At 35.5% G+C, this 17,506-nt stretch overlaps 1 protein-coding gene across 1 annotated transcript in view; it reads right to left on the reverse strand.

Moving 5' to 3' along the window:
* The window catches only part of ARIH1 (ariadne RBR E3 ubiquitin protein ligase 1), a 122,763-nt gene that overhangs the window by 60,285 nt on the left and 44,972 nt on the right, over positions 1 to 17,506 (reverse strand). The window contains exon 2 of the mRNA XM_043555074.1: positions 12,815 to 12,882. Within this exon, the coding sequence (XP_043411009.1) occupies positions 12,815 to 12,882 (68 nt within the window). The remainder of the gene's footprint in view (positions 1 to 12,814; positions 12,883 to 17,506) is intronic.

A 17,506-nucleotide genomic window follows, 5' to 3' on the forward strand; every position in this document is an offset into this window, starting at 1 on the left:
CTGACTGAGCCACCCAGGCGTCCTTCAAGATGATGGTTTTTAAGATTCATCTATACAGTCACTTGTAGCTCTAATTCATTTATTTTTGAATTCATTGTTGAATAGTTATTATATAAATATACCCTAATTATCCATGTATCTATAGGCATTTGCATTGTTTGTAGGTAGGAGTTGTTATGAATAATGCTGCTATGAGCACAGTTATGACTTTCAATTTAGATGTGCATATTTCTTTCTATTGGGTATATACCCGGGAGTGGAATTACTGGGTCAAAGATATGTGTGTAAATACTAAGAGAAAAAAATAATAAAATTTATTTTTACCATCTTTCTAAAATCATTTAACAACTTATCTGTAGATTCCTTTGGATTTGCTATATATGCAACTCATATCATCAGTGAATATGAACTGTTTATCATCTCCTTTACAACTGTGATACTTTTTTTATACTACTGGCTAGAATCTTCTTCAGTATTATGTAGAACAGAAGTGAAAATAATACATATTCATGTCTTAAACTCTATCTGAAAGGGAAATCTTTTCAACATTTCAGCATGAACTATGATATCTCAACAGGTATGTTTACAGATTTACTACATTAAGAAAGTTCTCTTTTGTGCCTAGTTTGCTAATGGCTTCTTTTTTTAAATCAAGAATGAGGGGTGCCTGAGTGGCTCAGTCAGTTAAGTGTCTGACTCCTGATTTCAGCTCAGTTCATGATCTCATGGTTTGTGAGATCAAGCCTGGTGCTGGGCTCTGAGCTGGCAGCACCAAGCCTGCTTGGGATTCTCTCCCTCTCTCTCTGCCCCCTCTCTCAAAATAAATGAGCTTTAAAAATAAATAAATAAGATCATGAATGATTACACTGATTTTTAGCAACTGCTCCTTTGCATCTATTGAGACTGTTTTTTTCCCATTAAAATTTGTTCAAGTGACCATATTGAATTGTTCCAGGTTAAACCAACCTAGGATTCCTGGGATCAACTGGAGTTGGCAAGGCTGGGTTATTTCCTTTTTATGTACTGCTGAATTCAATTTGCAAATATTTGGGGTTTTATTTTTTGCATCTATGTAAATGAGAGAAACTGGCAAGTAATATTTCTTTGGGTTTTGGAATCAAGGTTGTGACAGCCTTAAGAAGGTGGGTAATCCTCATTTTGTTTTCTAGAAGAATACAAGGTTAGAGAATATAAAGTTGGAGTTACTATTTCATTTAATGTTGGCAGAACTTCCAAATGTATCTATCTGGACTTACTTTTCTCCACAGAAAATTTCAGTTTATAGTGATAGCCCATATAGGTTTTCTATTTATTTCTTATGTCAATTTCAGTAAACTGACATTTCTAAGCATTTATCCCTTTCAGTAAAATTTCAAATATTGACACAGTTATCTTATGAGGTTATAATTACTTTTAAATATCTGCAGGATTCAAAGTGACATTTTTTTAATGTTTACTTTTGAGAGAGAGAGAGAGAGAGAGAGAGAGAGCGCGCACGCTAGCGAGAGCGAGCATGCAAATGGGGTAAGGGCAGAGAGAGAGGGAGACAGAGGATCCGAAGTGAGCTCTGCACTGACAGCAGAGAGCCTAACACGGGGCTCAAGCTCATGAACCAGGAGATCATGACCTGAGCCGAAGTTGGACTCTTAACCAACTGAACCACCCAGGCACACTCTAAAGGGACATTCTTTTTCATTTCTGATATTAGTTATTTGTGCCTTTTTCTTCATTAATCTCAACAAGGTGTCAATGTTGTCAGTTTTTTTTTTTAATCTTTTGGTTTGATCCCCTTTACTATAGGTTTCTTTTCTATTTTATTAAATTCTGCTCTCTGTTATTTCTTCTTGTAATTTCTCTAAATTTATTATGTTGCTTGTTTTCTATCTTGATACATCTAGCTCATTACTTGAGACTCGATATGAAAGCTTAGTTCACTGCTTTCCTTATATATGCATTTAAGGTTATACACTCTACTCTTGAGCACAACTTAGGCTGCATTCCCCAATTTTTTCCCTTAATATTCAAACAGTTGATTAAATAACAATTATTAATATTCAAAACTTCAACATTGACAGAACTTAAAATGTTGACTTAAAAAAATACAAAGGCTAGTTACAACATAAAGGTTTATATTAATTAAAAGATAGTACTGTTTATGAAAATATTTTCCATGAACACAGTATTCTAAATTGGCATTTACTATCTTTCAACATACTGAGGTATCCATCTTACTATCACTTCCACTGTTGCTGTTAAGAAGTCAGCTGTCCTCTAAAAGAATACATAATAGGGGTGCCTGGGTGGCTCAGTCGGTTGAGCGGCTGCCTTCGGCTCAGGTCACGATCTCGCCGTCCATGAGTTCGAGCCCCACGTCGGGCTCTGGGCTGATGGCTTGGAGCCTGGAGCCTGCTTCCGATTCTGTGTCTCCCTCTCTCTCTGCCCCTCCCCTGCTTGCTCTCTGTCTCTGTCTCTCTCTCAAAAATAATAAACATTAAAAAAAAAATAAAAAAAAATACATAATGTATGCTTTCTATATTTTTTCTCTATATACATTATACATACACAAATCTTTGCTTTTTGAAAGTAATCTTCCTTGTATCTTATTGCTTTTATGATTATCTATTTTTGCTGTTGTTTCTATAGTTGTACTATGATGTTTTAAAACGTGCATTTCCCCCCACCCAAAATATGGATTTTTTACCATATTTCATGAAATCTAAAATGTTTTGGTGCTGAAATTTTGTGATCTTACCAGAAAGTGATGAGGGGAAATTCTTCACATAAGTCAATATTTCAATATTGTTGGACTGTAAAGTGCCGTCAATTGAAAGATGTATTCAAATTTCAAACACGTTAAAATATCTTAGACTCAATTAAATATTATTTATTATGCATGGGAACTGTTAGGTTTCTTAAATTCTGTGGCATGTTTTTCTTTTACCAATCTGGAAAATTATCAGCCATTATATCTTCATATATTGCCTCTGGGCCATTCTCTCCTAAAACTAAATGAGATCTTCTCATTATATCCTCTATGTTTCTTAACTTTCCTTCTGTATTTTCCATCTTTTAGTGTATGTACTTAATTTAGATAGTGGTTTGATCTTTTAGCAAACTAAACCTCTCGTTAGCTTTGTCCAATGTACTGTTAAAATTAATTCACTGAGTGAATTTTGCTTATTTTGTTATAGCTTGAGAGCTTAATGTTCTTTCCCCAGAAAAGACTTATATTTGCTTCTGTCAAGTGCCTGGATACATTAATAGTCTAGGACCAACTTAATCCATATTCAAGGCTTAAAGTTGTCTGGACCACCCAGATGACATGAATATTATCTTCAATCTTCAGAAGAGCTGGTTTACCTAATCCTCATTCTTCCAGAAATTCTTTTTTTTTGTTTTCAGTTTACTTATTTATTTTGAGAGACAGAGAGAGAGAGAGAGAGAGAGAGAGAGAGAGAGAACACACGCAGGGGAGGGGCAGAGGCAAAGAATCTCAAGCAAGCTCTGCACTGTCAGTACAGAGCCTCTCATGGGGCTCAAACCCACAAACTGTGAGAGCATGACCTAAGGAGAAATCAAGAGTCAGATGCTCAACCGAATGAGCCACCCAAGTGCCCCTACCTTATCCTCCTGCCTAAGTGGGCCTAAGACTCTAACATTTTCCCTACTTCCCCCCTCTCCCCAAGCAAAGGGGCCAACAAAAATCACAGCTCAGTCTCTCAGCTACCTCTTCTAGATCAGAACATACTTCCAGGGCAAAGCAGACTGAAATGCTTGGCTCATCTCTCTAGATTTCCATATTCTCTTATTCCTATTTTACTAATTTTTTGATTTGTTTGATTTTTGTTTTTTAAATTTATTTTTTGATTTTCTTAATTTTTTTTTATTTTTATTTTTTTAAATTTTTTTTTTTCAACGTTTATTTATTTTGGGGACAGAGAGAGACAGAGCATGAACGGGGGAGGGGCAGAGAGAGAGGGAGACACAGAATTGGAAACAGGCTCCAGGCTCCGAGCCATCAGCCCAGAGCCTGACGTGGGGCTCAAACTCCCAGACTGCGAGATCGTGATCTGGCTGAAGTCGGACGCTTAACCGACTGCGCCACCCAGGTGCCCCTGATTTTCTTAACTTTTAAGATGTTCCAATATCATACAGATTTCTCTATTGTATTTAGTAGATAGAATGGTCCAAATTACCAGAAGTTTCCTAGAGCCTTGTATATTCTCTGTCACAGTTAAAACTCCTCCTGAACATCTCTTCCATCTATACTTTGCATTCAATTAACCATCACCATCCTAAGTCAAGCCAACATTTCCCTTTTACTTAGAATATTAAAATAGTTTTCCAATGGGTCATCCTGCTGATGGATAATCAGCTCATATTATCACCAATTTTTTTCCTGCACTAATGCCCTTTTATCACATTTCTCCATAAAACAACCTTCAAAGCTTTCCACTTAATAGGAATAAAAGGCCAAATTCATGTCCAGGTTCCCATGTCACCTGCCCTCCCAAGTCCAATCAAATGACACCTCATCAATAAATCCTTTCCTACCTGAGCGAGAAATAACCTTTTATGTATTCCCTTAAAACATTATCTCTAAGTACCTTAAGGGTAAAAAATGGTGTATGACACACTGCTCTTTGATGCTCTTCATCATTCAATGTCTCCTACTCAACTGATGTTCAAAAACATTCTTGAAATGTATGAAGTAGTAAGATAAGTAGCAAGACAGGGACAACACAGTAACTTCAGGTGAAGTCACTAATGGAGGAAATTGCTCCAAGTTCATTCAGCTAGGAGATGGTAGAGCAGAGATCCCATTAACCACTATAGTATATAGCAAGATGGTACATTTGCCTCTTTCCATACATGCTCCGCAATAACACTTAAACTGTTTAAATAGTAAAAAATCACTATAATATAGAAGAGTGAAGAACGCCATCACAAAAGCCTGCTTTCTGATAAACCAAATTTATTTTCACATCCCAAAAGTTAACTGTGAAACAATGTATCATTAGTGATGCAGCTAATAAGGAAAGTTCCATACCATCATAATAAACATACAAGTGCTGGTTCTAGTACCTATTCACTAAATGGTGTTAATCCTTCAGAATGAAAACCAGAATGTTATTTGCTACGTAGTCTGCACTGAAATCAGTCTTCAAGATTCTTTGATTACACCTGCCCATTAAAAGTAGTAAGTCAAAGACCACCTGTACTTCCCCTCTCCTCAAAAATGCCAGTTAACTCATTAACACACACCTTATAGAGGAGATCCTGATTTTGTATTTGTTATCAACTCTAAAGGAGTTTGACTTGGGGGTTATGTCTCTAGCTCCTGACATACTAATATCTGATTTACATGCATGTCATAATTTTCAGAAATTACATACATATTACAAAAAATAAAACCTACAAATGGTTGAATTACAATATTTACTAAATACTGACTACAGATTAGGAGTTCTGTTATGCACTAGCAATGAAAGACGAATAAGATAGTTTTTATGCCCAAACAACTCTAATGGAAGTGTTGAAATATTAAATCAAATACATTTAAAAATGCAACAGAAGAAGTGATTAATTTTTTGAGAAAAGAAGTCATCTTAGAAGTAAAGTTTAAGTTGGTTTTTTTTTTTTAATATTTTTTTTCAACATTTATTTATTTTTGGGACAGAGAGAGACAGAGCATGAACGGGGGAGGGGCAGAGAGAGAGGGAGACACAGAATCGGAAACAGGCTCCAGACTCTGAGCCATCAGCCCAGAGCCCGACGCGGGGCTTGAACTCACGAACCGCGAGATCGTGACCTGGCTGAAGTCGGACGCTTAACCGACTGCGCCACCCAGGCGCCCCAAAGTTGGGTTTTAAAGAACAATTAGGAAAAAGGATAAAGAGAAAGGCATGTCAGGCATGGGCCAACGACAGTACAATTCCCAAAGTGCTCCCTAGGGCTTTACAGCTAAAAGCCTACGTAGACATCCACAGAAGCCCCATGTCAGACAAAGGAAACAGATGCAAGGTTGAGTCAACACAAAAATGAATTTGGTGACATTTTAAAAGTTGTGTACTACTAAAGTGTAATATGAGAATAGAAATAAAGATACAGAAATAAAGAGAAAATAACAAAGGCAAACAGAAGCTGCCTTTTTAAATGTCTTGTCAGGGGAGGCAGGTGGGGAGAATGGGCAAAATAGGTGAAGGGGATTAAGAGGTACAAACTTCTAGTTATAGAACAAGTAAATCACAGAGATAAAAAGTACAGCAACAGGGAATACAGTCAACAATATGGTAATAACATTATATGGTGACATTATCATAATAAACACTGAGTAATGTATACAATTATTGAATCACTATGCTATACACCTGAAACTAACATAACATTGTATTTAAATTATATTTCAAAAGTAACAATAATTTTAAAAATCTAAAACAAAAAAAGCCTGGTCATAAAAAGAAAGGGAAAAAAACCAACTCATTTTCATAGTCTCTCCTGCTAAAGGATTCATGCCTACCAGAAGCTGGGTAACCTATAGTTTACAAAAAGCATAGTGCCTGAAGAAGACTCAATGAAGAATTCATTCTTTCAAAAGGATAAGGATATATCCAGCTTTCAGAGGCTGAAAGAGCAGAAATATGAATTGCGATATCACATGCCCAATATGATGATATGAGCTGTGACGCCTGTGTCCAATGGCAACAGCATGTTCACTAAAACAGTTTGATGCTGTGATTTGGACACTTCCTGGATGCACAGCCTTCATGGAGGATTCGCAATCTTTAATGTTGTTTTCACTTATTCTCTTCAAGTTTGTTTACAACTAAAAACCCTCAATGATAACAGGAATGGAAAAGGCTCAAGATATGACAGATGAAATAATGGAAGCAACATCCCACAAAAATTATGATAAAATCAAAGCCCAGATGGAAAGGTTAGCCTTCTAAAGAAGTAGAAGAGCAGATATAGTTGTTGCTGCACTTCTGATTCTCTGATTTGCTGTTCTGCTTTATCTGGAGAAGCATAGGAAGAAATCTAGTGAACAGAAAAAATTCTATTTATGTAACAGAAGAGAAATTAATCTACAGAGTAAAAATGCAGAAGGCTGGGTAAGAAAGAAAATGGCAAAGGTCTGGAAAGCTGCTATGAGAGATAAAAGATGACACCAAAAAATATAAATCGTCCCTTCTCCATTAGCCCTTCCTCACCTTTACCAAAATGTATTTTTAAAAGGAATAAATCACTTGTTTTTAGGGTCAGGACAAATTTGTTTAAACCATGGACTAGACATCTGGGAGCAAAATAAGAAGAATTATTGGCAACCATCTATTTATACCTCTATGGCTCTCACTAGACCATAAGATCCTCCTCCAGGGCAAGGACTAGGGCTCCCTAATGAATAAACAAACAAAAAATTGGGATGTTTGGTATATGGAAATGAAGAATGACAACAGAGAGGACAGAATTTAAAGTACTTCACAATTTCGACTAGGATAAGATTTATCTTTAAGTATGTCAAAATGAATAGAAAAGATACTTGAATATATTCTGTGTTACTAAGCGGGAAGCAAGATTTTTTTTAATGCTATGTAACAAAATTATCGGCCATATTGTCTAACCTATGATTCTGGGGAACCTAAATTGTTACAAGATTGACATACAAGCCATCTTCATTTTTATACTCAAAGACAGGAAGGTGCACAGTGTCAATGAAACTGTATTTCCTTACATTCTGGATTTCTTTTCACTTTCCAAGGGTATTAAGGGAAGGTGAAGGAGAAGGCATGGAAAGGGGCCTAGGCATTGGTGTTTTTTAAAGTTCTCAGGGATTCTAATGTGCTTTAATAGTTTATCAGTTGATTCTTTGGGATTTCATAAATAGATGATACGGTCGACAAAAATTTCTCTTCCTTTTTTTAAATAAATGTTTTCATACAAATGAGCGTTGGGGCATCTGGGTGGCTCAGTCAGTTGAGCATCTAACTCTTGATTTTGGCTCAGGTCACGATCTCACAGTTTATGGGTTCGAGCCCCGCACTGGGCTCTGCACTGACCGTGTAGAAACTTGGGATTCTCTCTCTCTGCCCCTCTTCTTTTTTTTTTTTTTTTTTTTAATTTTTTTTTCAACGTTTTTATTTATTTTTGGGACAGAGAGAGACAGAGCATGAACGGGGGAGGGGCAGAGAGAGAGGGAGACACAGAATCTGAAACAGGCTCCAGGCTCTGAGCTGTCAGCACAGAGCCCGATGTGACCTGTTTTTTGCATTCCTAAGAGAAATCCTACTAGACCATTAACTCTTCCAATTTAACTGTTATTTTATTTATGAATTCAACAGCTATGTTCATAATAAAGACAGCTTTCCTATGCTGTCTTTGTCAAATTTTGTAACAAGGGTTATTCTGATTTGGCTAACAGGAATTAATAATGTCCTATCTTTTTCTGTGTTCTGAAATAATTTTCAATAGAAACTGGCAGTTCCTTGATGGTTTATTAGATAGAACTTGACCATAAAATCATGTAGTGTTTTTTGGAGAAGTAGAGGGATCTTTTGGTATATTTACTACATTCTTCCGTGGTTATTTTTCTACTTCTTATGGAGCAATTTAAGTAATTTCCATTTCTAAGCTTTCAAATATATTGGTAAAAGTAGCATACAGTATTCAGTTATAACTTTGAAATATTTTTCCCATCTGTAATTATGAATTATTCCCAGTGTTTATTTGTGCCCTCTTCCTAGTCCCCATCACATTTACCAATAGTTTATTTCCTAACCCTTTTCAAAATAGCTTTAACTTTTTAAGAGCAGTTTTAACTCACAGCAAAACTGAGGATTAAGTACAAAGCATTCCCATATACCCTTTACCCCCACACACGCACAACCTGGTCCACTAGCAACATCTCACATTGGAGTGGCACATCTGATAGAATCAATGTACCTACATCAAGACATCATTATCGAAGTCCATAGATTACATTAGGGTTCACTTTTGTGTTGTATGTACATCTTATGGGTTTGGAAAAATGTACAATGACATGTACCCACCTTAACAGTTTCATACAGAGTAGTTTCATTGCCCTAAAAATCCTTTTTGCTCCACATATCCATCCTTCCCTTCCCCATCTCCTGGCAAGCACTGATCTTACTGGTCTCCACAGTTTTGCCTTTTCCAAAACGTCATATGGTTGGAATCATACAGTATGTAGCCTTTTCAGATTGGTTTCTTGCATTTAAGGTTTCTCCATGTCTTTTCATGACTTCATGGCTTATTTCTCTTTAGCATTAAATAATATTCAATTGTCTGGATGTATACCACAGTTTATTCATCCACCCACCAACTTAAGGGCATCTGATTGCTTCCAAGTTTTAGCAATTATGAATATTCAAGTACAGGTTTTTGTGTGGAAGCAAGTTTTCAACTCATTTGGGTAAACACAAAAAGTGTGACTACTGGATCGTATGGTAAGAACATGCTTAGTTTTATAAGAAACTGCCAAACAGGAAGCAGAGGGGCTATGCCATTTTGTATCCCCACCAGCAATGAGAGTTCTCGTTGCTCCACAACCTCATCAGTATTTAGTAGTGTCAGTGTTGTGGATTTTAGCCATTCTAATAGGTATGCAGTGGTATCTCATTTTAATTGGCAATGCCCTAATGATATATGATGTTGAGTATCTCTTCATATTAGCTTATTTAACATCTATATCTTCCTTACTGTGATGTCTATTCAGATTTTTGCCCATTTCAAACTTTTTTTTTTAATTATTACTGAGTTTTAAGAGTTCTTTGTAAAAAAAAAAAAGAGTTCTTTGTATATTTTGGTTAACAGTCTTTATCAGAGGTCTTTCACAAATATTTTCTTCAAGTCTGTGGTTTGCTTCTCATACTCTTGATATGTCCCTTTTAAAAAATCCATTTCAAAAAATATTTTTGTTTTATGTATTTTTGTTCCCTATTTCATTTATGTTGCTTTTATCTCTATCTATGCTGCTCTCTTTTTGTGGTTTTCTAAGTTCCTATTTCAAATGCTTAGTTTGTTTTCTACCTCTTTTTCTCTTATAAAGATACAAAGCCTATAAATTCCCCTGTATCTCTTCGGCCATATCCTCCTATATTTGTACTTTCACTGTGTAGTTATAATCATTTTTGGATAATAAGAATTATTTGAAAGTATGAAAATAAAACGCATATCAATTTTTACTGGAATTCATTATAGCCTAAATTTGACCAATTTGAAAATAATATACTCTGAAATGTACCAAATACCAATACATATTTTAAATCCTCTGTTTACTGATGAACAGTCTAGAAGAAAACACATTATTTTAAGACAAGTTATGTGCCAAGGGAGATATGGGAAACTGAGGCGCCTCAAAACAAGAATAAAGTTATTAAATAAGTTGGATACTGTTGAAATAAACAATTTAAGATGGCTAAATAGCAGAATGGGTACAAAAAGAAAAGCAAGTTAGTGAAATAAATAAAGATAAACCTGAGGAACTTCACACACCAGAGTAGACAGACAAATATGACAAGCACAGAAGAAACATTTTGAAAAAAGTTAAACTTCAAACGAAGATCCAGAAATTTCAACATGTGACTAACAGGAATTCCAGAAAGCATCAGGAGAATATAAAAAAGATAATACTAAAGAAATAATAGCCAGGAATTTCCCCAAACCAAAAAAATTAGTTCTCAGACTTAAAGGTCCCAACTGGACATGCTTTCAAAATCTACAAAATTTCAGAATATTAAAAGAATTCTCTTAGAGCCCTTAAAAATTTAGCACATATGAAATGATTTAAATGACTAAAGATATATTCTGGAGAGAAAAAGATAAATTTGGAGAAAATAGTAGGATGCAAGAAACTAATCAGCCAAAACAAACAAACAAACAAACAAACAAACAAACAAACAAACACACACACACCAGTTAAATATATGAGAGCAAAATTGCCTGTAAAGGTGGCCACTAGAAAAACTGAAATAAAATGAGTAACTCTGAAACTACGGGGGGGCGGGACTTGATCAAACCAATAAAATAAACAAATAGAAAACATAATAAATATAAAGCACATCTTACATGGGAGTAATTATATCTAAAAGTGTGTCAGTGCTAATATCAAACGTAGAATATAATGTGAAACTCATTAAATGAGAAAAAGATACTGGATATTCATTTTAAAACACTATTTAAAGATATTATAAATATCCAATAACGTATCTTCAGAATATATAAAAAACTGAAATTACAAAAAGGAACTGAAGAGTTCACACACACAGAAGTTTCCAAGAAGCTGCCTACTTTTTAATTCATACTTAACACATGTAAGTACAGTATTTAATTGAAAAATGCTTTCAGCAGTATCAGTAGTGTTACAGGACAAAATTCAGAATGTCTTTGGAGAAATAAGAAACTGTAAGTCTCATTCACTAGAAGATCAGATGTAAATAATGAAAACTCCTTTTCCAAATAGAAGTGTCATAAAATAAGTCAGAAAACAAATGTTACCAAAGTTAAAAAATACCACTGACTTCAAAAAGGGTAGTCAGACCCAGCAGGGACAGTGCAGGCAATCACACTGAGGAGGCATTTTATTCTTCATGAACCCTGGGAAAGCTATATAGCATATGTTGAAGAACATAAGCAATTCTGGAGTCCAATAAACCTGAGGTGGGAGTGCTAACTCCTTGTGTTACAAAACTGAGATAAATATATTAAAGCCCTAAACCTTAGTTTTTGTATCAGTTAAGTGGAGATAATAGTTTCTAGCCCCTTAATAAAGCTATAAGAAGGATTAAATGAAATAATGCCTGGCACAAAGGGCTCAATAATTGATAACTATTATTTGTTACCATTAAATTGTAGTTGGGGCACAAGATGTGAGAAAGTGAGTAATGTTCTTATTGATTATCTGTTTTGCAAAATTCTTTCAATTTTAAAATCAAATGGGAAATACTTTCCATTTATTTATCATAATATCTGGGTTCTCAATTCCCAACAACTAGTTGTAATTTTTTATTAAAATTAGGATTGTTAATTTTAAACCGAAGAATATGGCTGATAGAATAAATACAAGCTTTCACCCTACCACCTTAACAAGTGCTAATTTACAATCCAAGGAAGAAAAAAAGATTAAGAATGGCATTAATATTGTCCTTCTCTAGTCCCTGCAATTTCTTCCCTTCTAGAACCAGAAACATTTTCAGAGAGAAAATATAAAAAATACTCACTGGAATATAATCTTGCCTGAAACCAGAGAAAGAGTCCAAACAGCTATTTTGAGCAACTTCTTCATTTTTACTGAATAAAGGTCATTAATATGCTTAACATAGATATAAAGTTTTATGGACAAGAAATTTTTAATTAATGGAAGATATAAATTATGTTTGAAGGCTGTATCAAGGGCTTTTTTAAATGTGTTTTCTTTTCTTTTATTATTTTAAATAGGCTCCATACCCAACGTGAGGTTTGAACTCAGGAACCTGAGATCAAGAGCCACAAGCTCCACTGAATGAGCCAGCCAGGTGCCCCCTAAGAGGTTTTTTAAAACTCATTTTTAGTTCTCAGTACTCAAGAGGATGTAATTTAGAAGATACTGAAGGAGAACCCCCTCACCTCCATAATAAAAGAAGGAACAATGAGCCTGAGTTCCCTAACACTAAGTTTACTGTAAAATTTACACAAGGAATGCAAGAAATTAAAGCACATACTGGTATATAAATCAATTCCTTATCTGCTTCTTATAAATTCAGTTCGACAGGCTTTCTGTGTTATTTGTAAGTACAAAGCTGACAGGATAGTTCCTTACCTTTCCATTAGCTTCTCTTTATCCCAATTGAAGTGGCTAAGGAGTATTCTTGTGATAGTTGCTGGATTCTAAAGAAGGGGGGAAAAAAAGTTATTTTAAGGTAATAGTACTTAAGTGAATTTTTAGGTTGAATTTAAATTTCATCCCACCCAAATTTCCTTTCCTAAGATTTTTCTTTATTCTACAAAGAAAATATAAAATTTAATTGTAAGATCAAAGCAATTTAAAAATAGTTTGCCATACTAATTTGTCAGGTTTCTATGGGATTCTAAAGCAGAATTCAAAATAAGCCAAAAAAAAAATTGAAAATTTACTGTATTAAATCAAGCACTAATTAAAATTCACTGATTTCTGCAATTAAGATTTAGCAGACTGTCACACTGTTAATTGACAAAATTTCTATTCAATAAAATTTCTAACACCTTGAGTAGAAACCATTTATAAGTCAGAAAGTCCTTCAGAGATATTTAATGAAAAAGACAAAATATCTGTACTGTGTAATAATTTAGAGAATATAATCCGAGGATGCTGTTTCATTTCTGAAAAGAAAGGCTAACACCATGAAATAAACCCAAAATTTACTGTCCTACTGTTTAATGCTGTCATTTATTTTTATTAACATTTATTTCCATTTCTCATGAAATTAGTCAGGTTACTATTTGGGTACAGAATTTTAACTTAAAACTCTAGTTACAGTGTCAGAGGTGTAACTCAAACCTCAATCTGTTTGTTTGTAGGTCACAGTACAATTTTATTACATCAAGTAACATTTCAAAAAGAATCTCTGTATAAAATTATTTTGTGTCACCATAGTTAGACCAGAGTTTTAGTTAGCCACTAATTTAATTAAAAAGTAATCTTGTATAAAAATATTGTCATGAAAGAAATCTGTATCAATTATTCTCAACAATACCATTTGTCACAGAGAAATTCACATAACATTCAATACCCTCCAAAAAAAGCCAAAGATGCAGACGTGTTAACTCTCTCATTCACCCACTCTAGGCACATGTTGCTAATCCATTTAGGTATTCCTTGCTTCTTGGGTCCAGACTCCTCCAGAATCCTCCTTTAACACAGCATTTAACAGACTCCACCACTTTACAAGAGTTAATATGTGGGGGGGTGGGGGGAGACCTATTAACTGATCCTATGTTATGTTTGTTTGTACAGAATATACATTGTTGTGTCCAGCTCTCTCAGAAATGTGATCCAACAATTTATTAACTTCCCCCCCCCAAAAAAAAACCCCAACTCAACTCTTATGTGGAAACAGGTTTCCACAATAGGATTTGTCTACAATTAAAACAGTTACTCATTTAGGTTTAGACATATGAAAAATAAAAGTGGTAATCCTATCAATTGGGAGAATGAAGTCTAGAAGTGCCGATGAGAACTGTGTGACTGTAATTTTGTGGCACCCAATATACTGTATTTTCTGCCACTAGACAGAATGCTTAGAGAAAAATGTTTCCAGAGGTGTTGAGTCTCGACTTGCAAACAGAAAAAAGGGAGAGGGGAACAAATGCCCTCTCTGACTTGATGCTGCAATAGTGTCTTTTCTGTGCTTGAGTTTCAATATCAGAAACTTCTATCCAGAGGTTCCCAAACCTGTTACTGATTCATCCAAAATTACTATGGAAAGTTCTGTTAAAATACAGATCCCCAGGTTCCACCACCATAGTTCTACTTAATAGGTTTGGGGCAGGACAGGACCAAATGTGCTCATGATCCAAGGGACTCAGAAAATTAGACCAGCAGTTCCCCAGGGAAGAAAACATGACAACTTTTCTATTTTTTTAGCTCATCCTTCAAAAATTCCTGTGTAGGTGTGTATGTGTTTGTTTAATAATGTGTGTATTATATTAAACGTACATGCTCAAAAGTTTTTCCCAAAAGGACAGACTAAAAAAATTCATCTAAACCACAGTGGCATGATAACGCCAAAATACCTATATTCTGTGAGGGTCTATGCTATGGCACAGGAAATATTTCACAATACTAACTAATAATTTTTGGTTCACTATTTCAGTGTAGGTGGCTCAGATCATTTATGTGCACTACATATAAGGAAAGGTAATGGGGGAATAACATATAATGTGAATCTACTGTATGTGAGGCCCTGTAGGAGGTACTTTATATACCTCATTTAATTCTCAAAGCTCTAAGGTAAATATACTTATCTGCCATTTTAAATATGCAAAAACTATGATTAGAATCTTTGGAGATTATAAAAATTACCCAATATTATCCAGTTAAGTGGAATAGTTGTGACTTCTAGCCTAAGACAATCTGAATCTAATATTCTTTCAGTTATTCCATGTAATAGAACCCAAAAGGAACATTAAAGATATCATTTACTAGTCATATGTCTATGACTATCTGTGCTGACAGTGCAGAGCCCGGAGCCTGCTTCAGATTCTGTGTCTCACTCCCTCTCTGCCCTTCCTCCCTTGCTCACGCTCTGTCTCTGTCTCAAAAATAAACATTTAAAAGTTTTTTTTTTTTAATGGGTATATTTAGCCATATAGTTATACATCAGTAATGTTAATTTATTTTAAAACAAAACAGTCTGACTTCTGGTCCTAGCCAAGATGGAATAATAAGCTCACTATAGCGTCTCTCTCTCTCCCCCCCCGACTGATTACAACTAAAAATTGGACAAAATACTCTTAAAATTAAACAACAGCAAGCAGATTGGGGAGGGAAGTGAAGAACAAATAAGGTGGTGGTGAATATCCTGTTTGTTTTTTAACCTTTACTTCCTGGCTTTGACCCATGGGTGGGCCAAATAGAGAAACTGTATAGCAGGCATGAGCATCTAACACTAAGAGGATTGCATCATTTTGGCTAGAGGGTTATGGCAAAAGGCTACTACTAAGGTAGGGAGAATACTTTTTTTTTTCCTTCTTTTGTTTCTCTAGGTCCTGCCCTGAGCCCTGCTGCAACCATGAGACTCCACTGCTCCAGAATGACAAGAGAAACCTACTGCTCTGAACAGAAGAATAAGGAAGAGGGCCCTGAAAGGGGGGAGGGGGAGTGGAAATCCCTATTTTTTTCTTTTTTCTCTTGCCACTTCATTTCAAGGCACAGGTAAGAAACTAAAAGCTAGAGAACTCCAAGCTTCAGGCTAGAGGAATGAAGGGCCTCTGGGAGTCAACAGTGTAGGGGAAATCACTGAGAAGAGAAAGATGGAGAAGTGATCCTTAAATCTGCAAATGAACCAAGTCCTGGGCTCAATTACAAGCTATGTATATGTGGAACATGGCAATTACAGGAGAGGCTTTTAGAATAGAGCTATGGTGCATTATGGTATATATAACTGCCCAAGTCCTAGATCAACCTATGTGGGAAAGGGAGGGGCAAACTCAACACAGCAAGGGCTTTGAAAACTGAACAGATAATGGAAAAACTGCCCATATAAACTGAGAAAGAATATGCAGTCATAACCCAATTGGACTTACCTCTTTACTAGAACAAATAAAAAATCCTCACCTCCCTAAAGGATTTTAACAGGATGAAGAATCTCACAACAAAATATTCAAAATACCCAGGATAGAATCCAAAAGTTAACAGACATAGCAAGAACAACAAAAATCTGACCAAAGCCTTTAAATTTTTTTCTTATGTTTATGTATTTATTTAGAAAAAGAGCAAAAGCAGGGGAGGGGCACAGAGAGAAGGGGAGAGAGAGAATCCCAAGCAGGTTCCATGTTCCATACCAAGCCCGATGTGGGGCTCGATCCCATGACCTTGAGATGATGGTCGGAGCCGAAATTAAGAGTTGGGTGGTCAACCGAGTGAGCCACCCAGGCACCCCAGAAATACCAAAGACTTTTAAAGCAGCTATTAAAAACATGATCCATTAGGTAAGAATGGACACCTTAAAATGATGAACCAAATTCTTAGGAAAGAAATGTAAGCTATAAAAAAAGAACCAAATGGAAAGTTTAGAACTAAAAAACAAAAGTTTACTGGATAGGCTCAAAAGCAGAAAGGAGATGACAGAGAAATCACTGAAACTGATATATCAGTAAGAGTTATTGAAATTTAACAACAGAAAAACTAATTAAAAAAAAAAAAAAAAAAGAATAGTCTCCAGGTACCTGGGCGGCTCAGTTGGCTGAGTGTCCGACTCTTAATTTCAGCTCAGGTTCTGGTCCCAAGGTCATGGGATTGAACCTTGTATGGCGCTTCAGGCTGAGCGTGAAGCATTTTTTTTAAAAGAACAGTCTCTCAGGGTCCTGTGGGGTAATATCAAAAGTTGTCAGCCTAGAATTCTATATTCAGGGAAAGTCAAGTTCAGGATTGAAGACAAAGATATTCTCAGACAAAAGAAAACTGAGAACTCACTGTCAGGAGACCTGTTCTAAATGAAATGCTAAAGTTCCTCAGGTGCAAGGGAAATGTTACACTGTGTTAACTGGAATTTAAATAAAAACCTGAAAATAAAGTGTTGTTATTATTAAGAAGAGAGGAAGGGAGGGAAGGAAAGAATACCACCTGATCTCAAAACATACTATAAAGCTCCAGTACTGGCAAAAGGATAGACACAACAATCAAAGGAACAGAAGCCAGAAATAGATCCATACAAATATGGCAAAATGAGCTTTTGCAAAGGTGCTAAAACAATTCAAAGGGTCGGGGGTTGGGGGGGAACCTTTTCAAAATAACCAATCCTACACTGATTAA

Source organism: Prionailurus bengalensis, chromosome B3 (genome assembly GCF_016509475.1).
Source record: "Prionailurus bengalensis isolate Pbe53 chromosome B3, Fcat_Pben_1.1_paternal_pri, whole genome shotgun sequence".
Lineage (NCBI taxonomy): Eukaryota > Metazoa > Chordata > Mammalia > Carnivora > Felidae > Prionailurus > Prionailurus bengalensis.